This window comes from Papio anubis, chromosome 5 (genome assembly GCF_008728515.1).
Source record: "Papio anubis isolate 15944 chromosome 5, Panubis1.0, whole genome shotgun sequence".
NCBI classification, from domain to species: domain Eukaryota; kingdom Metazoa; phylum Chordata; class Mammalia; order Primates; family Cercopithecidae; genus Papio; species Papio anubis.
Genome location: NC_044980.1, coordinates 13758005 through 13784837, shown reverse-complemented (window position 1 = coordinate 13784837; position 26833 = coordinate 13758005). Strand labels below are relative to the sequence as shown.

General features: G+C 45.4%; 1 protein-coding gene across 1 annotated transcript in view; it reads right to left on the bottom strand.

Moving 5' to 3' along the window:
• The window catches only part of TRIO (trio Rho guanine nucleotide exchange factor), a 367450-nt gene that overhangs the window by 68846 nt on the left and 271771 nt on the right, over positions 1 to 26833 (bottom strand). Inside the window, exon 33 of the mRNA XM_031666092.1 lies at positions 20584 to 20827. Within this exon, the coding sequence (XP_031521952.1) occupies positions 20584 to 20827 (244 nt within the window). The remainder of the gene's footprint in view (positions 1 to 20583; positions 20828 to 26833) is intronic.

Here is a 26833-nt window from a genome sequence, read left to right as displayed (position 1 = left end):
CACCTCCTGATGTGACTTGATAAAAAAAAGAAATGTAATGCAGTCTAATAGCCAACTGGTTACATCACTGTGCTGTAACGCCGCTCCTCACTTATTAAAAACATATCTTCATTCTTCCTCACAGGAAGCAGCCAGAGAGCTGAAAATGTAAATTCTTGCATGTGAACTGTAAGGAGTTTTTAGAAAAGCATATCTTAGAAGTTCTTTCTTGTCTTCCTTGGAAACTGGATCTTTTCCTCAGCCGAGAAACATTCTTACTCTCTCTTTGAAAGTTTCCATATGCTCGCTTCCTTGTCCCACACCACACAATGGCTTCAGAGGGGAACGTTCACTGCGTGGGAACTGCGGGGTCTGACTTCCAGCTTCTGCGGTGTGCGCGCTCCCCTGTTCCTCGCTGCCCTCCACGCTAGACCTGGATGCACTTGCCTTGGTCTGACGAAGAGTCACCTGGAATATTCTCCACATATCTCAACCCGTAATGTGGCTCTGAGCTGCTTACAATGTCTTTGAGGAAGTGTTATTTGTTGAACCTTAAAAAAACATGTACTATCTTGAATTCTTTATATTAACAATTCTTCTCATGTCTGCTTTATCTAACTTGACAGTATAAACAATTTTATTTGTGCTGTTTTATATGGCTTTGCTAAGAAGAATGTTGCCTTTTTTTACTTCCTCGGTTAAAAAAAAAAAGTTAAATTTTGGTTTTTTCCCCACCCCCACATTTGTTGCAAAATAAATTTTTAAAATCCTCAAAGGAAAAAGGCTGTGAAAACAGCACAGACTTCTAGTTTCTTTCTGAGTTTAAGACAATGAACTACTATAAAAATCAAGATGCTACATCCAGGACATCCAGAGAAAACTATCTCAGACACCGCAACGGCTCTCTCACAAACTGCTGCGGAGGAGTCTGGCATTTATGGGCCCACGTTAGGCTTCATATTCTTCTTAAAATACCAAAAGCAAAGCGTACGGCTGTTTTTCCCTTTAAATGGTCCCGTGATAGATCCAGATGGTGGGTCTGTGCCAGGACCCAGTGAGAGGCAGAGTTCCGCACAGAGCACATTTTATGTAAGAGAAGAAAACTTTATTGCCAAATAAATAACCTCCCCTTTTGTTAGCAAAAAGCACTAAAAATTATGACCTAAAGGAAATCAAGTTAATTGATATTCTAAGGTTTCAGTTACTACAACCGTTATTAAAAAGTTTACTTTGTCCCTTTCCAAAAATAGGGACTGCCAACACGGGCCATTAATTTAAAAACTAAAAAAGAGCTGTCAGGGAATTTAATTACTTTATGTGTAATATAAGTTCTCTATGAAAGAAAAGAGGATTAAGCTTAAAAATGAGTAAAATAACTTTGGCTAAAGATGTATGGGAAATTTCTCTAGGGACTGATCACTTCAAATCTCAAATTTGGGCCGGGTGCGGTGGCTCTCGCCTGTAATCCCAAAACACTTTGGGAGGCTAAGGTGGGTGGATCACGAGGTCAGGAGTTCGAGACCAGCCTGACCAACATGGTGAAACCCCGTCTCTACTAAAAATTCAAAAATTAGGTGGGCATGGTGGCACATGCTTGTAATCCCAGCTGCTCAGGAGGCTGAGGCAGGAGAATCGCTTGAACCCCGGCAGTGGAGGCTGCAGTGAGCTGAGATCGTGCCATTGCAGTCTAGCCTAGGTGACAGACTCCATCTCAAAACAAAAACAAAAACAAAACCCTGAAGTTCACATCTGTCAGAGGTGTAGCATCGCAGAGATAAGGGAGTGAGGTCTGGGTCCCCTCCTTCCTTGCAGTCATGTAGGTGAGAGACTGCGGAGCGCGTGACATAGGACAGGGCATTTTATACAGTAGGTAAAGAGAAATTATCTCAATTAAAGGCAGGCCCCAAAGGGAGACAACCTGAGCCACTAGACAGAAACATGGCACCAGCAGAAATGCAGAGGTGAGTAAATGACCGATGGGAGAGGAGGCGAGGCAAAAGGAAAGGGGGGAAGTCCAAACCACTGGCAAAATCTCCCTGGAAATAAGTTTTGACGCCAAGGCCTATTTCTACCATGGTGGCATGGCCAGGGATCTGGTCTGAGCATCTGAACAGACTCGGTTCAGGAGAAGGCAACACAGGGGCTAGCGACCTTAATATTAAGACTGTGGCAAGAAACGCTGGTTCAAAACTGTGGCCGTGAGGGTGGGAAGCAGAAGGAGGTGAACACAGGTGGGTGACTTGGTTAACTGGGAACAAATTATAGAAGCGACAATGTGATGTGACCAGAAAGCAAACTGGAAGCTACTGAAAGGCTTGAGAAAGGGGAGAATGAGGTTAAAGCTTTGAGTCTTTAACCTCATTTGATCCGATGAATGAGTCTACCTGCAGTGTGAGAACATTAGCAAGTAAGTAAAGGGAGTCAGGAAATGATGACAGAAGCCTGAATTGTCAATGAACAGGACCTAGAAAAGGAATGAAGCAGTGAGACAGGTTTAGTGCAGGTAGAGTTGAAATTTGCAAAGAAAGGAGATGTGAAAATGGAGCGAATGGGGTGGGTCAGAGACAAACGTCACAGGCACTTGGCAGAAGAGAATGTGTGTAATGTAGAAATTTAACGGAGTTTGTAAAGGAAAACAAGAGCTTCTGTTTTTTGGTATTTTTGATAATTTTTGACATTTGAATTTGATGGCTGGACACACAATTTAAAATGTCGCAGAGAGAACAGAAGATCCATTGAGATAGTGCTGCTTTAAGGACATGACGTTTGTCTCTGAGGACCAAAGCCAGAGATGCTGGGAAGAAACAAAAGGGTGATATCTATGTCAAGCAAACTGGGCACTGACTGTTAACATCATGGCCATATTTCACATCCTCCCAAAACAAATCATTACAATCCACCAGGATGATGGGGTTACGGGCTGAACTGTTTATTCCCAAATTCCTATGCTGATATCCCAAGTCCTGGACCTCGGAATGCGACTGTGCTTTGGGGCAGAAATTTAAAGAGGTGACTGAGTTAAAATGAGGTCCTTAGGGTGGATCCTCATCCAATATGCCTCTAGGAAGAGGAGATGAGGGCACAGACATGCATGGAAGAAAGGCCCTGTAAGACACAGGGAGAAGATGGCCACGTTCTTGCCTCTGCAAGCCAAGAAGAGAGGCCTCGGGAGAAACTTCCTCTGCTGACACCCTGATCTCTCTCAGTCTCCAGAAAACAAATTTCTGTTGTTTGAACCAGGCAGTGTGTGGTACTTTGTTATGGCTGCCCCAGGCACAGCTCATCAGGGCACGTGTGTGTGAGGGGTACTATACTCCAAATGGAATATAAACACAGAAACCAATGAACCCAGCTGAACAACAACACCCCGAGGTGGGTGGGGAAGAAAAGAACTAACCTAACTTTGAAAAAGAGCTTTTTGATTGTATACTGTAAAACCAAAGGAAAAAAACCTGTAAGTTTCTCGCAGGAGTATGGGTTAGCAATTCTGAAACTACTACAGTGAGAATGGGTGGAGTTGAGTCTTAAAGTCATAATTAGTTAAAAATTCAATTTCCAAACAGGAGAGGAAAAAAAAGAACTTTTAGAATAGGACTGAACAAATAATTATATTCCGGAGAATGAAATCCAGGTGTCTTACTATCAAAGAAAGAGGTTACAAATGAGGAAAGGAAGGTTAGAATAAAGCCTTTGTTGACAGATTGCAGGTGGACATTTCAGTATGATGTAAACTCATATACACACATACAGGAGCCTAGTGGAGCTGTGAGAAGAGGGCCACCACCCCCTAGAACCCCAGAATGGCAGATCCACCGACACAGCTTGCACCGTGTGCCTGGAAAAGCTGCAGACAATGCCAGTCCATGAAAGCAACCAGGAGGGAGGCTGTGCCCTGCCAAGCCACAGGGGCAGAGCTGTCCAAGACAGTGGGAACCCACCTCTTATATAAGCATGACCTGGATGTGAGACATGGAGTCAAAGGAGATCATTTTTGAGTTTTAAGATTTGACTGCCCTGCTGTATTTCAGACTTGCATGGAGTCTGTAGCCCCTTTGTTTTGGCCAATTTCTTCCATTTGGAATGGCTGTGTTTACCCAATACCTATATCCCCATTGTATCTAGGAAGTAACTAACCTGCTTTTGATTTTACAGGCTCATAGATGGAAAGGACTTGCCTTGTTTCGGATGAAACTTTCGACTGTGGACTTTTGAGTTATTGCTGAAATAAGACGTTGGGGGACTGTTTGGAGAGTATAATTGCTTTTGAAAGGTGATGACATCAGATTTGGGAGGGGCCAGGGGTGGAATGATACAGTTTGGCTGTGTCCCCACCCAAATCTCATCTTGAATTCCCACGTGTTGTGAGAGGGAACTGGTGGGAAGTAACTGAATCATGGGGGCAAGTTTTTCCCGTGCTGTTCTTGTGATAGTGAGTAAGTCTCACAAGACCTGACGGTTTTAAAAAGAGGAGTTCCCCTACACAGGCTGTCTCTGGCTTTGCCTGCTGCCATCCATGTAAGATGTGACTTGTTTCTCCTTGCCTTCCATTCAGATTGAGAGGCCTCCACAGTCACATGGAACTGTAAGTCCAATAAGCCTCTTTCTTTTATAAATTGCCCAGTCTCAGCAGCATGAAAACAGATGAAAACAAGAAGAGATGGAGATGGGGGCAGGGGAGGATGGAGGAGGAGAAACAGAAAATACAGATGTTTACGTACGCGTGGGTTGGTACACACACGTATCTGCTAAGAGGGCCTCAATCCAAGCCAACACACAGCAACGAGCATACCTAGCACCCAAACCTTAGTTTCTAAGGCCATTCTCCAATAAAAGGGACCAGGAGGGCTTCTTGGAGAAATGGCAGACTCCAGGGCTGTGGCAGGGAAAATACAAGATGAGCCTGGAACATCCTATAGTGCCAGAAGGTAAAGGAGTGCTCTAAAACAAGATGGGAACGTGTCAGAAGTTCACAGACAGGGCTCCTGAAAGGCACAGCTGGAACAATCTAAGACGAAAACAATGACAGCACTGGGTGAGGATCCACACAATAAGTATCCAGTACTCCAACCGATATAAATAAAGAATGGAATACATAAAAAATGAGGCAGAGGGACACCTCTTATAGAAGAATTCCAACTGATAAATTCAGAAGGAATGAGGAAAATATGAAATACCATTAGGCAAGCACTACAGTGTTGTAGGCAAGAACTACTGAGGGATGCCAAAATTAGAGGGTAAAGGTAGGATGAGACACAGAGTATTTGCACAGTTCAAAAGTATTTCCCCACAAGGTATTTATTAATTACAAAGAGAAAAACAGTACCTTTACAGTGGGGGAAATGCTGCAGATGCTACTGAGACAGTGAGGTGAAAGGGGGTCCCTGGAAACACTCCAGCCAGCCTGCACATTGGGATGGAGCCTTGGGAAGTCTGTGCCCTTTGCAGCGGGGAGAAGCCCGGCTTCTCCTCTTCCTGTGTGGAACCTGGGATTCCAACTGTGGGTGCTCTAGCAGGGAGTCTGGCCTCGTGGAGGATCCTTGTTTCCCCCTTTTTTTTTCCCCTTTTCACTCAATAAAACCCTGCTTTACTCAGCCTTGAAACCATCTACGAGCCTACATTTTCATGCCCATGGGACGGATAGGACCCCGTCTTTAGCTGAACTAAGTAAAAGTCCTGAGACGCTACTTTAGCCAGGTGACCAAGGTCCACACACCGGCAGGGAGACGTCTCAGGATACCCTATGCCCCTGACGTGATGCGCGGAGAAGGGCACAATAGTGTCAATGCTGTTCTTGCCCAAAATGCATGAGCTAAATTTAAGAGAAAACATTGCTTTATTTACTATTAGATAAACTCAAATTGGGAGGCATCCTATGAAAGGACCAGTATGCCTTAAAATTGTCAAGGTCATGAAGAAGAAAAAAGACTGAGGAGCTACTACAGATTGGAGGAAATTATTAGGTTGGTGCAAAAAGTAATTGTGCCTTTTGTCATCGAAATGGCAAAAACTGCAATTACTTTTGCATCAACCTAAATAAATACAATGTGGATTCTAAATTGGATATTAAGCCAGAAAGAGGACATGAAAGCAAAATCCAAGATAAGGCCCAGAGCTTAGTTAAGAGCATGCCCTGATTTTCATAACTGTATGTGAGATGTTACTATTGGGGGAGCTGGGTACAGGGTATATAGAAATTCTCTGAACTATTTTTGTCACTTTTCTGTAGGTCCAAAATTATTTCATAATAGTTTTAAAAAATAAAAAAAACCTGAGTGTTGTGTTATTTAAGTGCAAATAGCTAAAGAAACTGAGAGTATGAAAAAGTTACCAGAAAAAAGTAGGTAAAGTCAGAGAAGATCTTTGTGGAAAAAGAAACATATCAGACAAATTAAAGATCTGTGAATAAAGGGTTTATGATTATTGAAAAAAATGTACTGAAGGAACACAAGACAAAACGTATTTTTTCCACATACTTTTGTGGGGCAAAAGCATGAACAAAAATTACAATAGTCAATCTTATTTTCATGAAAACAAAAGTATTTTTACTTAGATTAGTTGAAAAGCAGCTTTTATGGTCATGATCAAAGTTAATGCCCACAAAATTTACTTTTTATGTAGCCTTCTCTTGTAATAATTATTTCTCAACTATTTAAAATTTGGACTTCAATATTCAAGTGTCTGTTATTAATCTGCCCATAAAAAATGAGACAGGTCATTTTTGCCAAAAGGAGTCTAAGACAAAAGCAGTAAAAAGGATCAATAAACAAACGGTGCTTTAAAAATGAAGACTAGAAATACACTTAAGCCTCAAATTAAGAGGAGCCAAAGGACCTGAAGTCTCTTCTGTTGAAATTATGATGCTTTTTGAAGAGTATTAAGCAATTAATATAGAATGAAAAGATTCTCAAAAGCAAAAGACTGGATATACAGAACAACATTAGCTGAATTCTGAGATTAGATCTTGAAGGATGTAGTGATTAGGAATATTATAATTTCCTCTATTAGAAGTGTTTTCTGAGACTTGATTAATACTGATAAAATTTCAGTATTCTACCTTGAAGTCGGTCCTCAAACCCCAATTATTAAAAGCAGCACACAGCTCTGCAGCTGAGGGTGCTCGGCCCCTGAAATGCCATATCATTTTTTTAAAGTAGCAATGCTGGACTGTTTTCCTTTTGCCACCTCCCCGGCCCTCGTTTTCTTCCCTGTGCGTTTCCGCTCTGCACAATATGTCCACAGTGCTGGCTTCAAGCACAGCTGCACCACCAGGATGGAGTCTCTCAGGTTCCATGCACAAAGATACTCCTGTTCAGAGGAAGTTTTCTCCGGTTTCTTTACCCCACAGATAATACCTCCTGCTCTGGAGGGAAAGGGATGACGAAACCCCTGCTTCTTAGGGCTCCATTCAGCCCAGGAGTTCCTGCTGCTTTCTAGCACAGTTGCCAATCCACAAAAGCACCTTTATGGAGGCATTCAAACTCTTCGTGTAGGTGCCAAGAATTCGATAGGCTCCTTTTCATTGCTTTATTTACTATCTTTTCACAAACTATGTGAGTTTTTCTCTTTCTTTAACAAAACAAACATTCAAATACTCCTTTTTTACATTTCACTTTAACTATGTGACATTCTCGTTTGCACCAGCATTGTGGATTATTTGCAGAACTGCAATACAATGTAGTAACCTCGCAAATCGTGTTTCTCAAAAAAGTAACAAAAACAACAGTGCTCAAAAAATTAAGAGCCATGTAGCTAACCCTTGATTGCCAGTATGTGCTTTTGATGTCCCAATTCTGTTAAACTTCAGAGAATGAGGGACAGGGTGCAAATTCACACGGTTGATGGCAGTGGGGAGCTGATAGGAAGCTGAATTCTTCAGCTCCGTTAAGGAACAGCGAAGGAGAAAAAGCAGCTGATTTTGATTTAGGGAAGGGGGCAGAATAACAGTTTTGGGGCAAAAATCTTTTACTCCTGGAAGCAAACTGATAAAGAAAACATGGCTTTTCCTTTGTGATTGCTTTTTCCACTTATTCACTCATACATCACATGCTCATTGTGAGTGAAGTTCTGTAATTAACTAGGGGAGGAGGAAGAGGAGAAATCTGGCCCCCAAAGATGAAAAAAAGATTTCCATTAAGATGACTTCTCTGGGCAGTGGAATGCATTTGGAATTATTAGGTCATAATTCAAACTGGAAAACTGGAACTTGATCCTTTTCATAGAGAGGAACTGTTGGAGGGCCCACAGCCTCTCACGAATGGGCAAAGCCAGAGTGCAGCGAACTTAGGACACCAGGTTCTAGAATCAGCTCTCCCATAAACGATGTCTAGCCTTGGGCAACTGAGTTTGTCTCTATAGGCTCCAGCTTCCTCCCTGCACCAAAGGTTTCTTCCAACGTGCACGGACAGCAGTGGGTACAGTGGCTAAGAACTTGAACTCTAAAGTCTGACTGCTGTTTTGAAATTCTCACTTTACATCCCCTGCTGTGTTTGGTTATGTGATTTTTCTGTGCTTCCTTTTCTTACCCTAAAATGGGGATGATAATGGTGTAGTCTACGTTGTCATGAGGGTATCTTGAGGGTGGAACGTAGAGAACAGGGCTGTGGCTGGCAAAGGCAAGTCCTCACCCCGTGCTCTCTGTTACTACTGTTAATTTCTTAAGGCTCCAGTGGCCCCCTTGCTACGGACTGAAGTGCGTCCCCCTAAAATCCATGTTGAAGTTCAAATCCCCAGTACCTCAGAATGTGACTGTATTTGGAAACAAGGTCTTCTAAGGAGGTGATTAAATTAAAATGAGGCTCTCAGGGTGGGTGCTGATCCAACCTGACCGGTGTTCTTACAGAAAAGGAAATGGGGAGACAGACAGCTATACAGAGAATCGGCAAGAGGGTGGCCATCTGCAAGCCAAGGACAGAGGCCCCAGAGGAAGCCAACCGTACTGACTCCTTCTAGACTTCTGGCTTGCAGAACTGTGAGAGAATAAATGTCTGTTGTTTAATCCCCCAGGCTCTGGGATTTTGCTATGGCAGCCAGCAGATGAATACACCCTTCTCCCCCTTCTGTTAATAAACTGCTCCACGATCCAGGACTGAAATGATCTGAATGTTTTTAAGACAGTAGGAAACAAATCTATATCTAAGAACAGAACTTTAATATTCTTCCCTTCTAGCATTCAAATTCTACACACTCACGAAAATGGGTGGGGAAGAGAACAGACGTGACTGAACACACAGGGCTTCATTTCTTGACAGAAATAATAAAGAATTCTAGAGCCGCCGTGCAATGCAGCCAAGGCAAATGAGCCTGTTTACTGTCCTCTCGAATGTTTGAAAGGACCTTCAAATAACAAACACCTTGGGGGCCCTGTCCTACATTTGGCTAGAAAAGTTTCAGGAAGATGATGTCCCCCTGAGTAGTCTGCGATGTGGAATGACCAACTGTCTGAAGTCTGAGGTGTTCCAGCCACTGTTGGTCAGACCACGATGAAGCAGGGCAGACTCTGAACACGTCTCAGAAGCCCCAGGCAGCCAGCCCAGCGTGAGCCACGCAGAACCCCAGGAAGGGGTGTGAGGACATTCTCCTGGGAGAGGTGATCACGGGGGCAAGAGCTCAAAGGGTAGCCTCCTGCCCCCATGCCCTTTTCTGTACCCTTCAAAACTCTTCCACAGTGTCAGGAAGGAAGGAAGTTAGATTTGGGAGAGCTTTAAAAACTGTCTTATTCAAAATTCAGGCCAGGCGCAGTGGCTCACGCCTGTAATCCCAGTACTTTGGGAGGCCGAGGCAGGTGGATCACCTGAGGTCAGGAGTTCGAGACCTGCCTGACCAACACAGTGAAACTCCGCCTCTATTAAAAATATAAAAATTATTCGGGTGTGGTGGTGGGTGCCTGAGGTCCCAGCTACTCGGGAGGCTGAGGCAGGAGAATCCCTTGAACTCGGGAGGCAGAGGTTGCAGTGAGCCGAGATCACGCCACTGCACTCCAGCCTGGGTGACAGAGCAAGACTCTGTCTCAAAAAATAAATAAAATAAATAAACAAAAAAATAAAATAAAACAAAATTCACTGTGAAATGTTTGTGGTAAGAAACTGAATCCTTCAGAAAGAGCGGAGATTATACAGAGACTCCAAGGCCCATTAGGAGAGCCATCAACAGCCCAGCCTTGTGAATGTATCTCTCGCAACTGCATAGCTTGGATTCATGAAGAACTTTGCAAGGATGGAAGGCATACGGGGCACCACGAAAGCTATTTTATACACATACTGAGGGAAGAGAAGTTACTTGCTCTTTGGAAATCACTGCCATTTATTTTTTATGTGGAGAATCTCTAAAATAAAAGTGCAAAAATGTTGATGAAAGATTATTTACATAAATATTTCATTGCATGCTCTGGTAATTCTGTGGGAAAACATCCATCCAAACCTCACCTCCCAGACAGGTCACACAGAGACTCAAGCTTTAATTTATATGAATGTATTTAAAGTGGCACATTCAAAAAGGACTATTTATTTATTTATTTATTTTGCTATTTGGGTAAAAAATTAAAAAAAAAAAAACCACACAAATATCATTACATGCAAAGTTTTACTGTGATTTTTTTTCCCCATAAATGCATTTAACCTACCAATTCTACGAAGTCTATCTTCCAGACACACCTGCACATGGACCAAATGATACTTATGCGAGGGTATCCCCCGCAGCGCTGTTTATAGCAGTGAACAGGCTGGTCCCAGGCCGATGTCCCTGCACAGTGCATGAGTTAATCACTAAGGCACACACACACATGAAGTACTGCACATTGAAAAAAAAATGAAGCAGGTCTCTAGGTACTGGAATGGGGTCAAGGGATAACAGCCAGGGGCAAAATATGCCACCTCTCATGTCAGGAAAAGGAGGGAGAAATGCATATCTATTCACTTATTTACACATGCCTAACAAACATTGGAAGCACAAGCTAGAGATGAATAAAAATGGTTATCTGTACCTGGCACGTGGGGTTGTGGGAACAAGACTTCTCAGTTTATATCGCTTCATGTCTTGTTTTTTGAACCATGTAAAATATCTAAACATAACTTGTAAGTCTTAAAAATTTTTCTTTCTCTTATTTAGAAAAAAGTTCTCAATGTGGGTGGGGTGTCTGAAATTGTACGTGAAAGTTTTGTGCCTATGTGCATTTTCTGGAATAGGTACCAGAGCTCCCATAAGATTTGTTCGGGGACACATGACAAAGACTTCCAAGGCCTGCTGCTTCTAAATTAGCCAGAATAATTTAAGGCATTTTCCCTTCTCTTTGCATTTTCAGCTCAGCTATCAGGATCTGTAAAACATTCCGTGTATGGGAAAGTCAGCCCAAGGAGTACAATATAATCACAGAATCTCATCTCACGCTTCTCTGAACACAGAAAGGAACATAAGGCAAGAGCCAAGCCACACTCGGGTCTGTTCAGCACACACTTCTCCGTCAGTGCCTGGCTGCTGTGTTATCAGGTGTCCTCAGAGCCATGAGCTGCTAAACACTATCAGGAAACAAGCTGAGACCGACCCTGCGGAATTATATGATTGTTCCCCTCCAGAACACCATTTATTCATTTTCAAGACACTTAATGAAAAACAGCAAGCTGGACTTTTAAACCATCTCTTACCCAACAAATCATCTCTCTGTAATTTTTCACAGCTTCTGCAAATGCTAACTAGAGTGAACAAATTTAAAAGGGAACCCCGTTTGTGTAGTAAGTAGCAAAGTCTGATGCCTACGAAATGTCAGAACGGAGGCAGTAAAGGAAGTCCAGCGTCCAGAGAGCGAGAGGCAGGAGAGGACGCAGCGGCCCGGTACCTGTGCGGCCCTTCTTGGCCCATGAGTCACCCCCGCAGGGCCTGTCTCATTTTTCCCAGGAGCTCCTCGATGATTTTACTGCTTTCCCTAAACACTAGGTCATGGCCATTTAAAGCAAGTGTGGGAAGACCGTTTCTCATTGTTTATGACTGTGCTATATATATAATTTTGTGATGATCTAATATGGATAGTGTCAATACCTGCTCGTGGATTTTTCCTGTTTTAATAAACACTTTAATGTAAAGTTGGAACATGAAAATACCTCAAACATAAAGCACTCAACAGAGTAATGGCCCACTTGTGTGGCTCTGTAATTATATGCTACATAGAAAACGCTCCTTAATCACAGGTCTCAGATTGATCTCTCTGTCTTGGCTGCACAGTGCTCAGGAAAGGGACAGCGTCTTTGTTTTAAAAATCTGGGTGTAACTCCATGTTCTTTGGTCTTTCTTCCCACAGGAGTTGACATTAGCAGCTGTTCGAACAGAATACAACTGCTCTTTTCCAAGCTAATTAAAAAAAATGTATATAGATTTCTCAGTGTATGTATTTTTAAGAATGTGTAGGCAGATACGGGTTTGAAATGCCTAGGCATTAGTGGGCTTGGGGTGTGTTTCTGATCACGGTGGCAATGGGGCATGAAGCAAATGTCTAAATATACCTGAATCACGATATATTCGACTAAACTTTTTAATGTCACTAAACTCTTCTTAACACCCTATATTTTTGGAAAACTTACTAGGTCACCGAAATGTTACAAGCAGTTTCAGTCTCATATGACTGGGGAGACTCAGATTCACCTTTGGGGCAGATCATTTCATGACCTGGGAAAGACCACATTAAGGGTGAACAAATTTAAACCAAGTCCTCCGAAAAACGCCTGGAGAAATGTAGAGGCCTCAGAAGGACGAGCTCTGTGTTTGGTCGCAGAGGCTTCTGTGAAGGTAGAGAAGAACCTCGGTCTCCAAAAAGCTGGAGTTTTTGGGTGGTGAGGCAACAAGGACTTTCTCTGCTCAGTGCGTGGCTGGCTCTTGTGTTGGTGGCTGTATGTGTCTGTGGCATGAATCCAACTCAAGTCAGAGCAGGCACCAAAAAGCCACCCAGGCCCAGCTTTTGTGGCTCAGCCTGGACTGTCCACGGGTCATTTCAGACTATGTGACTTCCACCAAAGAACTGGCTGACATGGGATACCTCCATCCAGATGTGACTGCCCAGGTGAGAATCCAGGACAAGACCGCAGCCCTGTGGGTAGAGGTGAGGCTCCCCTCCAAGGAGGGCATCCCTCTGTCAACTGCGCTGGGTGGGCCAGTGAAGGGCTTCTCTGTCCTGGCACCTTGGAAAGTGGTTGGAGGGGCGAGGTTGTCTCCGGTAACTGGTTGTATTCTGAGCAGGGAAACGGCACTGGTGTATCCCCCATGCTGGGGTTGGCTGGGAGTGCAAGCAGTGAGGCCTGGGCTGGGAGGCAACAATGGCAACCTGGAGTCTTCTCTTCCATCATCTGCAAACTCTGTGAAAGTCCTGTCACCTTGTCTCATCTGTGCCATGGGGTGTGAAGGGAACATGTGAGCTCAGGGGACAGACCGGCCTCCTCTGATCTGCACAGGGGGAAGGACGGTGGTGGGGCCACTGGCCAACAGGCTAAGCTGTGACCTCACCAGGCCAGATGTTTAGATGAGGGGCTGCAGAAAGGGGCGGGGTGAGGAGGCAGTCCTGGAGGGAGGACAACAGGGGCACACAGGCACTGTCATTTGGGTGTTGACAGAAACACGCCCTGGCTTTGCAGTCACGCTGTGCTTACCCTAGTGTTCACCCGCTAGAATGTGACGCAGACGAAGCTCCCAACCTCCAGGCATCGGGCCTGGCACATTCATTCATTCATTCATTCATTCAAAAAAGTGACAAGTGATTCTGAGGAGTAACCCTGGTAAAAAAGCTGTGAGCATTTCTAGGAACTCTGAGTAATAGTCCCAGCAAATAAATAAATCTATATAAAGTGTATACCTTTAAAGTTACAAAGCAAACAAAAAACTCCCAGAACTCAACAACAGGATTACAAATGAACTGCACTCACTTCCCCACGACCGCCCATGCTGAGAGTCTCCCGCTGAGCAGTTCTGCCATGTTTACAGGGCTCAGTGCAAAGCTCTCCCTACAACCCTCCGCTCCCATCTCCTCTGCTTCTCCCTGGCTCTCTCGGTGCCGGCCATCTGCGGACACTCGCTGCTTTCTCTACCGAGCCTACTGTTTAAAACACCTGTGTTGTCTGCAGTTCCTCTATCCCATTTTTAAGTTCAACAGTATATCTGCAATCATCATTCCTGTCACAATCTGTTTAAGGTGCTTTCAGTGAGTTCCTGGACAGTTCCTTGTGGGTCTTCAGTGTTCCTTGGAGTTTATCTAACTGGACTTTTTCAGCTGCCCTGATGGGAGCCTCTGTGGGGAAATAGTTGCTAACTAGACCAAGATTTATTCTGCTCTCTCCTCCTCTCCATGGGCTCACTGAATACATTAATTTTTTTCATGAGGATTTTGTATTTGCATTTGATGAGATGAGATGGGGACTGTTAGGTAGGGGTGAGTGAGTGGGAAAAAAAGCCCCTTTGTTACCTGACGCACAGCTCCAAGAGGGGAAGGTGTATAGGGGTGCATGTGTGTGCACGTGTGTGTGTGTACATGTGCACGTATGAGACAAAAGGTCTTGCTGGACATGTGAGGAAGCTGGATTTTATTCTCTGACCAATAGAAAGTCACCGAAGAAATTTAAGCAAAAGAGTATGGTAACATTTATGTTTTAGGTAAAACAAAAAAGGGCAAGAAGTGAGGTTGGGCGATCAGGTGGTAAGAGTAATGGTGGAAATGAAAAGATAACATATTTGAACTATATTATTGAGATAAAGTTAACAAAATTGAGTGGGCAGCCTCAAAAAATTAAAAATAGAATTACCATATGTCTTAGTCCATTCCTGCTGCTATAATAAAATACCTTAAACTGGATAACTTAAAAAACACAGAAATTTATTGCTGACAGTTTTTGAGGCTGGGAAGTCCAAGATCCAGGCACTGTCAGAGTTAGTATTTGAAGAGGGCCTGCTCCTCAAAGATGGTGCCTTCTGTGCCCTCACATGGCGGAAGGACAAAAGGGCTCCTTGGGCCTCTTTTGTAAGGGTAGTAATCCCATTCTCAAGGGCTCTGCCCTCATGACCTAATTGCCACTCAACAGCCCACCTCTTAATACCATCACATTGGGGGTTAGATTTCAACACATGGATTTTGGAAGGAGGCAAACATTCAGACAACAGGACCATATGATCCATCAGTTGCAATTCTGGGTATACACCCAGAAGGGCTGAAAGGAGGGGCTTGACGAGATTACTTGTACACCCATGTTCATAGCAGCGTTATTCACAAGAGTCAAAAGGCAGAAGCAACCCGAGTGCCCATCAGCAGATGAATGTTGAACTCAATGTGGCATCTGCATATAAGGGGATGCTATTCAGCCTTAAAAAGAAACGAAGTTCTGACACAGGTCAGAACATGGAATCTTCTACAAGAAATAAACCAGTTCCAAAAGGACAAGACTACATGACTTCTACTCACATGAGGCACCTACAACAGTCAAACTCATGGAGACAGAAAGGAAAGGGGCAGTGCCAGGGGCTGGGAGGAGAGAGTGGAGGGTTTTGTTCAATGGGCACAGAGGTTCAGTTCTGTAAGGTGGATAAAGAGTTCTAGAGGTGAATGGTAATGACGGCTGCACAACAGTGTGAAGGTACTTAATGCCACTGATCTGTAGATTTAAGAATGGTTAAGACAATACATTTTGGTATGTGGAATTTACCAGTTTCTAAAAAATGTGGTGGGCAGTGGAGAGACCCTCATGTGTGTTGGCCATGTTCTTGGGTGAACAAGTGGGGAGATGGTGGGAGAGGGAATCTGAATACTTTAGATTTGAAAAAGTTGCTAAGACAGTCAAGTGGAGAAGTAAACTATTCAAGTGGACAAGAAAACCCTTGGGAGAGAGCGTGGAGAGAAGCAAGGAGAGCTTGGAGAAAAGCAGGGTGGACCCAAAGAAAAGTCAACATTTCGGATAGTTTAGAATGAAAATATGTCTCTTTCTCATTTTTAACTTGAGTTAGAGAAAATGCCCCATTTTATTAATAGCAATCATGTATCACTACACTTATGAAAGACAGTCCCTGCGTCTTCTCTTCACTACTTGCAGCCGGTCTGGTCAAGCCTGAGAGCTGATTCTGCTAGTGCCCACTGGAGTTGTGGTAAACTATGGGGGACTGTTTTTGGCACAGATTTTACCATAGTAAAATGTAGCATCCTGAGTTAAAGCCCCTGGGTTTAGAGGCTCAAGTCACCCACAAGCAAAAGGTTTTATTTCTCATGGTTTTTTTCCCCTTAATTTTCTCATTCACTGCAGATGACTCACACTCTGAACTTCTTCGAAATAAAATGCAGGTACTGAACCATACTTTTTCTCTATCCAAAGGAGAAAAAACTTTAAAATTGTGAATGACTTTTAGAGTGGTAAAGGCTAATTTTTATAAGTGGGTGTTTTCTTCTAGACATATTGAAAGCACGAGCAAAAAGGCCACCTGTCATCACGTTACGGGTTGGTGTAAGGAAACGGTAGTTTTGAATCGGCCTTTGCTCATAAAGCCTTCTAAGAAATCTGAACTCAGAATGGCAGAGCTGGCAAGGCCCTGGGAGGCCACCTGCACCCGCCCTGTCTCAGGCCTCCTGACAGGAAGCCCGCGCCTGCAAGCTCACCACTCACTCCTCCCTTGCCAACAAAAGGCCTCTTCTTAAAGCCCACTTCATTTTATTTATGTACTTCTTAGAGATGAGGTCTCACTCTGTTGTCCAGGCTGGAGTGCAGTGATTTGATCATAGCTCACTGTAGCCTCAAACTCCTGCTTAAAGCCTTATTTTAGCAAAAAAACAATTCCATGGAGGCTGAGAGGGGCCTTCCAGATTCAACTGCGCATGGCAAGGGCTCTGGGCAGCGGCAGTGCAGGACACAGGATTCGGCTTCGCATGGCAAGGGCTCTGGGCAGCGGCAGTGCAGGACACAGGCCACGGGGTGGTTTTCCAGACGTCTCGAGTGAGAAGTGTGACGGAAGGCCCTCCCCAGGCCAGGGTACGAACTCCTGTCCCACCCTCAAAACACTATCGGTCCAAAAGACTCATGCTGGGCACTCCAGAAAGGCATCCGACAGAGAGCGAGAGATGCTCGTTTGCCCAGGTTCGCGACAAGACTATTCTGCTCTTTCCTGGCTATTTTTCCTGCCGATCACGCTGGAGCTAAATCCCCAGGGACCATTGTGTAGAGTGACTCTTGGTTGGGAAGAAAGGGAAAAGGTGAAAAAAGCAGGGCAGCGTAGGGCAAAGAGGATGTTTTGACCTGGTCTCGTTGGAAATATACACATTCTTGATATCTCTGTTTACTTCCTGTGACCAAGACTGTAATAAATAGATAAGAGTGACAAGTTTTACAAGTTGAGACAATGCAAAGGGAAGAGAACTTGGATTTACTGAGTCATCAACAATGGTGACATGACACCAATTTCAACAGTGAGCCCACATGCTACATATGCTACATGCTTGAGTGGAAGAGAGTGAAGGGAGGTGAGTGGGCCTCAGCCCGGAATGCACTGGAGACTTGCTGGAGGCACAGACACAAGCTCCAGACCTAGGCCCCAGCCCCAGAGCCTCTGAGGTAACGGCAGACAGCATAAACGACCAACAGAAATAAGACTGCTGGAGCACACAAGGGTTTGCTGAACCCTTATTCAATCCTGCTATGCCCAGCATCTGTTTAATTCATGACCAAGATGCTGAGATGGAGGAAGGACGGCCAGAGCAAGAGCAGAAGGAGCCATCAGACACGAAGGCTGGCTGGCCCAAAGGATGCCGGGACATGTGAGCTTCCAAAGCAAGCTTTGTTCACAAAACAGAAGGCATTTTTTAAAGAGACGGGGTCTCGCTATGATACCCAGACTGGTTTTGAAATGCTGGCCTCAAGTGATCCTCCCACCTCAGCCTCTTGAGTAGCTGTGATGACAGGTGTGTGCCACCACACCTGGCCACAAGATAGCATTTCTCAATGGAATGATGTTCACAGCAGAGTCCTGTTTCAGACACAAAATTATCTCCTTGAAAAACAAATTGTGTAATTAAATTTCTTGTTCATTTAAAATGAGCTGTATTTTTATCCTCTCCCAAATCATTTTAAGGATACATAGCTGATAAAAGAAATCTGGTCTTCATAAATTCCATGAATTCTCAGTGTCCGACAGACTTCCAAGTCTAGCCCAGCTTCAAAACCACTACGTGAACCTGAGCACTGCTCATCATGAGTCCCGGACCCTTGTTGGCTGATCTGAGTAATCAGACTCATTAGCTTACTATTCTCAAGCAAATAGATAGTCATTTGACCTTAATAGGCATGTTTTTTACATTCGAGGTAAAAATGTAAAAGTTGGATCAGGGTGTTATGAAAAAATTACTGAGGCACTAAGGCTGAGAAAATGTAGAGAAACTAGAATTGAATGAAGGTGCTCTTTCCTCCTGCCTAGAAGGTCAGAGCAGTAAAAGTCAGAGACATGTAGGAAACTAACTTTAATAGCAAGTGACAAGAGGCAAATCTGTAAAGCCAGTTCCACACTGTCCTTGAGTTCTGAAGCGAGGGTGAGGCAAGGCAGCCTGAACATCTGATACCGGGGGGGGTCTCACCCAGCTGCCAGAATGATGCACGCCATGGTGTGCAGAGAGGGGCCGTGTTTAACTCGCTCGCTGCATATCCTTCAAGTCTGAACAGCTCTTATACTGAAAAGAGGCTCAAAAGGAGAGAGTGGATGGGCAAAAGCATGTGGATGGCTGGCATGGACACGTTGGCACATGCCAATGTCTTTCCGGTCGCGGGGACAGCACCCCTCTGCACACACAGGGCAGGAGAAGGGGGAGGACTGCGGGGCTGAGCAGAGGCAAGCCTGGGTCTCTGCTTCCCAGGGGGCAGAGGCCTCCTGCTCCTGCAGTTCCTATGTCTTTTGTTGGACTCCACGTCTAAATTCTCATCCCTTATTGCCTGACTTTTTGATCATGGCCTCTGTCTCCTAAGATTCTGGTCAAGCTGCCTAGTTTCCTGGACGTGGACGTGGTCAGGACCTCACTCATGCCCTACTGCTTCCTACCCTTGTGGTTGAAGACGCCCTCCATTTCCATGTTACTTCTGACCCACATCTGCTGTCTGTTGCTGTGCAGTTCCTAACACTGCAATGGCACGATCTCTGCTCCCTGCAACCTCTGCCTCCTGGGTCCAAGCGATTCTCCTGCCTCAGCCTCCCGAGTAGCTGGGATTACAGGTGTCTGCCACCACGCCTGGCTAATTTTTTGTATTTTTAATAGAGACGGGGTTTCACCGTGTCGGTCAGGCTGGTCTGAACTTTTGACCTCAAGTAATCCACCCGCCTCAGCTTCCCAAAGTGCTGGGATTACAGGCGTGAGTCACCATGCCTGGCTGGGAACAAACCATCTTATGAGTTTCCTTGCATTACAGGAAATAAATAAATACATAAATAGATAAAAAAGGGAAATAAGAAAAAAAATGGATACAGTTCTGAGCCCCTAACCACTGGCTGGCGTAAGTTCACAGCAGGTCTTGCTCATTAAGAAGCACCTTCTTGGTAAACATAGGGCATTAGAGGGTTTGTGCGGGGCAGAGAGTGACTTTCCAGGTACAAGAATGTCAGAGAGTATCATAGAGGAAAAGCAAAATGGTACAACATAGCAACATTCAAAAACCCAACCTCCACCAGAAGTTTTCCGGACAAAGCCAAGTGTGATGAATGCTTAGTTCTTTCGCCTTGGCCAGCCTGCAACTGCGAACACCAGGAAGTAAGGAACACACCGCAGGAGAGGCACGTGCAGAAGAAATCCTTCAGAACAAGTGTTATTTGAGGCATGCTTAAGTTCACCAGGGCGCCTCTGCAGAACAGACTGATCTCAGGAAAAGTTGTGCTTTATTTTCAACTCAAATTCAAGGACTTATACTGATGCAACTTTAGAAACATTCTGGCAACAGGCTAAAAGCCAGCATGGCCCAGATCGCTAAACGCAAAGCCTCCACGAGGCGAAGCCCACCACTGTTCCACATGCACGGGCAGCATCAGCAGACATGGAAGTGGACACCTTTGGCTTTTGGCCAAAGTCTGAAAATCCTCTGCCTTTCTCTTCGGATTTCTGGAGAAACAACAGCCTAATTCTTCCTGTTTCTTACCGAGGTAACAGTAAACTCACATTTAGGCCCTGAGAAATCCGGAACATGGCTTGGCCTATAATTAATCAGGGGAGCTGATTAGTAGCTGTTTTCTCTTGCAGCTTCATTAGCTCCCCGGAATGACTCACCCTCTGGAGCCAGGGGATGGCCTCCAAGAGGTGTCATGACACACAGAAGAAGGTACAGATGATAAAGGAAGGAAGCAACTGGAATGTTCCGAAATCAGTGTTCTTCTCTAAACTGATGTCGTATCTCACTACACCACCCTGGAAGTGAGGAGATCACTCATTATTTCTGAATCATGGGTGAAATCCTCATTTCCTCTTCAGGTGCTGATGGACTGGAAATGCCCAGAGAGTCAGTGACCATGTGCTGAAAGCACAGCTGACAAGGAAGCTCATGAACATTGACAGGAGCAGAGGCGCAGAGACAGAGGGCTTCAGGGCCACTTCCACTAGGCGTCTGCCACCCATGCCCTGCTGACTCCTACCTTTGTGGTTGAAGATGCCCTCCATTTCCATGCTACTTCGGGAGTGGGCGATGCACAGTGAGCCACAGGGGACCAGGCCTTCGGCCGCTGGGGAGCGGTCAGTGGTCCTCACCAGACACCAGTCAGGCTTGTCGTGCGGCCGCTCCAGAACTTCCACGGTCTGGCCCCGTCGGATGGTCAGCTCGTTGCTGTTGCAAGCGGTGAAGTCATGGATCACCACTGTCAGCTCACAGCCACCGGAGAGCTGAGGGGAACAGAGGAAGAGAGCACAGGTCAGCCAGTGTGAGCCATGGTGCCTTCAGGCACAGCTGGGAACTCCGTGAGGTGGGTGGAGAGCCTCCCCTGCCCCGGAGTGAGCTGAGTGCTCCGAGGCTGTGCGATCACTGTGCTCCCCAGATGAAAATACGATTTTTCATAAGAGCTTCCAAATTTCTTGAACCTTAGACATTCTATTTCCTTCCTCACAAAGTGGTATTATATATACACTCATCTTTTAACTTGCGGCAAAGTGAAAGAAACTCTGCTTGAAGGCTATTTGGGGGATTATCATGAAATATGGTGATAAAATGAGATAAAGTTCTGCTCCAAATTTCTGTTCCGACCCAGTGTTGGGTGTCCCATGCTTTGGAGTATGCAGGCTCTTTAAGCATCCCTTGGGTCAGGAAGGACGCAGCCACAAGAAGGGGACTGAACAGGCAGTGTGCTACGACCCTGAAACTGAAACAAAGCACGCCCGCTTGTCTTCAGAATCCTTCAAGCGCCCCCTCCTGCTTGTCCAGGGCTCCCCTTGGTGTGACTCCCGAGGCCCTGTGGTCTGCCCTCAGATTCCTTCTAGGCTCCCCTACTCCAGGCCTCAACACGCAGCAGCCACCACAGGCTCTGCAGACATTGGCTCGTTTCCCAGAGGTCCTGGATTTTCTGGCCTTCGGTTCCTCCAGCCAGACGTTCCTTTCCCTCCTTCTCTCCTTTTACCACGCTCACTCCCACCTACGCCTGCTGAAACTCTTCTGGGCCTTAGAAGCTCATCCATAAACTCTCTAACGACACATACCCCATGGCCTCTGCCGGTAAAACAAGTGCATGGTCTTCTCATGACTGTCTGCTTCAGATGGCCTGAGCCCTGGTGTGTGTTCCCTTAGACTGTAAACTCCGTGGGGACAGGGCTCATGTGCTCATTAACATCCCTCCTACCTAAGAATCTTTTCGTTTTTTTTCTACATAAGAATCCTGAGAGCAGCTCCTGGTCTCTGCACTGTCCCAGGTTCTGTCTCTGCTGTTTCTCCACTGTCCCCCTGCATGGGCTCTTCAACCACACCCTCAAGCTGACTCCTCCCGCGCTCGCGTCCCAACCGCGGACGGCTTCCGGTCCCTGTTGAGCAACTGGATGCTTCCCTGGCTCCCCAGTGCAGAGTCTAGGACATGACTCATGATGCCCTCCCACCCCCAACTCTCTTTTTCTTCTGGTGTTGCCTTTTGGGTAACAGTATCACCATCAAGTCACTCAAGCTAAACAAACCCCACTCTCCTCCCTCCAAATGCTGTGGAGCAGACGTTGGGCAGCTCTCCGATCACTTCCTTTCTCCGCACTCCCATACCAATCACTTCACTGGATCCCACAGGGGCTCCTGAGCAGCCTCCCTGACGGACTCCAGGTTCTCCTTCCAAGCCATCTAAACACTGCTGGCAGGAGACCTTCTAAAAACACATCATCCTCTTATGCAAAACCCTCACACACAAAGGCCTTAGCATAGGATGCAAAAGTCCCCACAGCGGCCAGAAGCACCTCCTTCTTCCTCCTGAGGGGTCCTGCCTGTAAGTGGCCCATACCATCCCTTTTGCTGAAAGCCCCCACGTCCCCTCTATTCTAAGCTCCCACTGGCTCTAAGAGGTCCCTCTCGTGCCTGTCCTCCATGGCACCTCAATTCTGAAGTGAGCCGTGCCTGGAGTTACACATGTGTGTGTCTGCCCTCATCACCAGAAGCAGGTTCACCCCACTCTTCTGTGAACTTTCCATCCTTGGACTAGGAGGGCGGAGATGGGGCTGGGCACACTCACCCTGAGTCCCCCAGTGCCAATGGTGGTAGGCATGTGGCTTAGAGAAGCGGTTAGGAGTGGGACTCCTCCTCAGCCTGCCTCGCACCGTGCTCTGCATCCAGCTAGCATTCAAATATTTGTGAAATGAAAAAGAAAAGACACATAGCTCGAAAAATGAAGGCACTGCATCTGAAAACCCGAAACGAAGCCTGGATTTTCCTCACTGGCTTCAGGAGCTCACTCTGCCTGCGCTTAGCCTGCAGCCGCTCAGCTCTCCTCCGTTGCCTCCTGCTAAAGGGCAGTAGCCCAGACAAACCAAAGGCACACAAGAGTGTGCTGCGGGCTATGGGGCCAGCTGTGGGAGTGAGAGAAGGCGAGGAGGGAACGGCCCAGCCTCCTGCTGGGAAACATTCCACTAGGCGCAAGCCCACACTGGGCACAAGCCTACACCCAGAGACCCAGGAGTCCGCATCCTCCGATGGCTCACACTCGCGCTGTGTTCTGGGGCCGCCCCCTTGTGCTGAGGACCTCTGGGAGCCTCTGCCATGCTCTGTGCTGTTGATTACCCTCCTGTTGTAGGAGGCTATCTTTTAAGACAAAGTTCAGATATTTAGAATAAGAAACACATGTCCACTAGACAACCACAAAGATCAAAACAAAACCGAACTCTCCCATCATGAAGCACAGTATTGACAAAGTGAATCAGCTTTGCGAGTCCACAAGGAAAGTTTTCATAAAACCCCTTCTCAATCTTACAAGCTCCTCCGTGGAAAACCCATGCTAAATGTTACAGGTCTCTGAACAATCAAAGATGCTAATGTTAAAAGTTCAAAGGTAGAGGCCCAGCCTGCAAAAGAACTTTCCTTGCAGAACCACACTCATGGAGTGGTTAGTCCTGTGACTTACAGCTGGGGTGCTTCCTGTTCCAGGAACACAGGACCGGTCTGCAGGCCCCGAAGGAGGGTCCAGATTGCCATGGTCCCTTGGACCCGCCCTTCCCAGGCCTCTGGGTCTGGCTAGAGCTCCCCAGTGATGCCACCTGCTGCTTCACTGGGTGCATGTGAGAAGCTCCCAGCAGAAACCCACGGGGCTTCCCTGACATTCTTCCAGCAGCCCCCACTCCCAGATGCTGGGAAGTGCACTGTCTCATCACCTGCCCTCTGGCTGCCTCATTCTCCAGAGTCTTATTAATTTTCCAGACGGCTCAAAGCCATGGGTTGCGGGTGGGGGAAGGGTGGGAAGGGGAGAGAGGGGCTGCCCAGGAAGGAGGATTAAGCTAGACTTTATTTCTGGCACTGATTTCTTAGGCCCTTAAAGAGTAATCAAAAACTATTGGAAACATCTGTGTACTTGACAGGACATAAGAAATAAAAATCAAGCATGTTCTGCCAAAGAATCATATACAGAGTTAAAATTCCTTTTTAAAGGCTTTTGAGAACTTGTTAAGAAAATCCAACAACAGAATAATATTTCAAACGGCACTACAATTATTTTAAAAATCTTCCTATCTCCCAGTAAATCAAGTGGCTTTACCCAAAAAGAGGGGACCCACACCACTAAGGGGAGGATTAAATGGGTGTTTTCCAGTCCAGAGAAGAGCTGTCCTGTGGATGTGCCTCAATGCTCACATTTCAGTATTTTTAACTTCTTGCTACAAAACATCTTTGAAACCAGGTTTGCTAATTAAAAAAAAAAACAAAAAAACTTTTTTGTGTACAAAACACTTGTAATAACTACTTTGAGGAAGCAATGCAAATCGTCACTGCTTTTTAAGAAAAATTAAACTCCAAACTAGAAAACATTCAGCCACTATCTTGTATGTTACGTCTGACGGAGGTCTTGGCTTTCAGAGAATTTCTACCCCCCGTTGAAAGAGTTACCATTTTATTTATCTAGTTTAAAAATTTCCTTCTCTTTCTAACCTTACTCTGTGCGAGTTCTCACAGTATCTTTGTTGCTTCTATATAGTTAGTGGGTTTCTATCATGGGCTCCCACCACATGCACTGAATTTAGGATTGCGATTTGTGAAAATCTCACTTTCCATGACTCACATTAACACTTGTGAGATTCATATCAGAAGACAGATTTTTTTAAAAACCTTCCAACTTTTCACTATTAAAAAAATGAATGTGGTGACTAACAAGCATGACAACAAAACAGCCTTAATTGGACCAGGACCAGGGACCCGCCGCTGATGTGCCTCCTCCAAAGACTACACCATGTCCCTCTTTACGCCCAGACATATGGACAATTAGCAAAATCAAATCGGTTCCTTTCCTGAATTCTTTCCAGAATGACTGAAAATAAACAACTTACTGTGTTTCACCCGAGAGAATGAAATACTCATCTCTGGTTGCAAGCATGTGAACCTTCAACAATTACCACACAGAACAGAACTCTACTTTTCATGTTTTCCAGAGAAACCATGTCATATCATCGTCCTGCACGAACGCAGTTAATGGCTGTAACTAAAAAGAGCCGTGGCCGAGGACTTTTCACACTGCGAGCTGTCACGTCTTCCTTTGCCCCTCAGAACACCCCCGCCCTGGACACTACAACAAGGCCTGTGTGGCTCAGGAACATACGGCTCTTGATAGACAGCGGCGACACCTGGTTTGAATCACCAAGCTCCGCGATGGGTTCTGGGGCAAGCTCTGCCTGAAGAAGAGGGGGCTCTCTAGGACTGTGTGGTGGGTGACGCAGTCTTCGCTGCAAACAATTCCACTTCAAGAACAAGAGTCTAATGTAGTAAAGATCAATTGCAGGTGGGTTCTGACCAATTTTCTGAGAGCAATTCAAAAGCAAAAGGGGAATGTAGCCTAATAAAAGCCATTTTCCCCTAAAGAACAAAGTGTATTAACTCCCGTGAACCGTCACATCCTACAGCCCACTAGAGTTCAGTCATTCAGAAACCTCACAAAAGGGTCTTGCGGTTCTGTGAAGGTTTCACACAGAGTAGGCCAAAAAACGATTACTTGGTTAGAGGGAATTAGAGAGTACAGTGCTATTACTAGCAATGGTTACCAAAAAAGGGCAACTATAGGCAGCCAGAACAATTTCCCTAACAAATGCTATTATGCCCCAGGCTCTCACCCACCCAAGCTTCTCCACAGGGCAACTTCACAGAGACCGGGGCTGATCAGCAGCCATTCTAACGTGAACAACAGGCCCTCCGTGCTCACGCCAACGCCAAAGCCGCTTTACATAAGGCCAAATTCCAAGAAGAAGTGTTCACTAAAACCTGCCACTTAAAGAGTTTAAAAGAGGAGGACGATTGTGATAGGCTCTGATACACTAGGGGCACAGAAAGAAACCTGTGAGGACCTAAAAATGGTTAAGACGGTAAACTTTATATTGCATTTTTTTAACCACAATTAAAATAAACAACAACAACAAAAATCCGTGAGAAAAAACATTTTCAAAACCAGCAGCTTACCATACTCAACACTGTACCTGCAAAAGAATGAGTGAGGACAGTGTTTGAGGATGCCAGTCCCTCCACTGTCTACTCACCTGCTCACACACTGCTTTTCTGATGTGAAAATTGATCTTGGAAGACTTGAGTGTGTTATGTTACATACATGCATTGGAAGATACAACTAAAAAGGTTAGGCAAATCAGAGACAAGACAGCTCCCATGCATTAGGCTTCAAGGGTTCACAGAAGCTCACCTGGACCAATGTTGTATTCTTGCTTTTAGCATATCCCAGTAAGAAATGCCAGAGGTGCTGTGCAGGCCCTACAGGCGGCCCCGAGGTGTGCCAGGTAAACCCTTTTTGGCTATGAAGTGGAGAAGGGAACGAGCGTGGGGAAGAAGCAAACAGTTGAAAAAACATCTGCCTCACTTAGTGTACTCCCCTAGGCTCTGGGAAGCAAGAAGCTTCTTAGGACAATTTAACCCAAGAAACCTGTTGGCTGTATTTCCTGAGTGACCAAAGCAATTTTTATTCAGGAAACTTAATTTGAAATACCTCTTTTTGTCTTTCATGGAGGGACAGTGATCTGAGATCTAACATTAACTAGCTGACCTCAACCAGCTAATGTTAACCAGCTGACTGGTCCCTCACCAGGAAGAGCAACCAGAATAAACACCTGCTTTGAGTCTGAATCATAACTTTATCACTGTCTCCAACTGTAACTTTGATCATGTTGTGTAAAATTCACATTAAAAAGCACTTTTCAGTGCTCTACTATTTTACAAACACTTAACTTGTA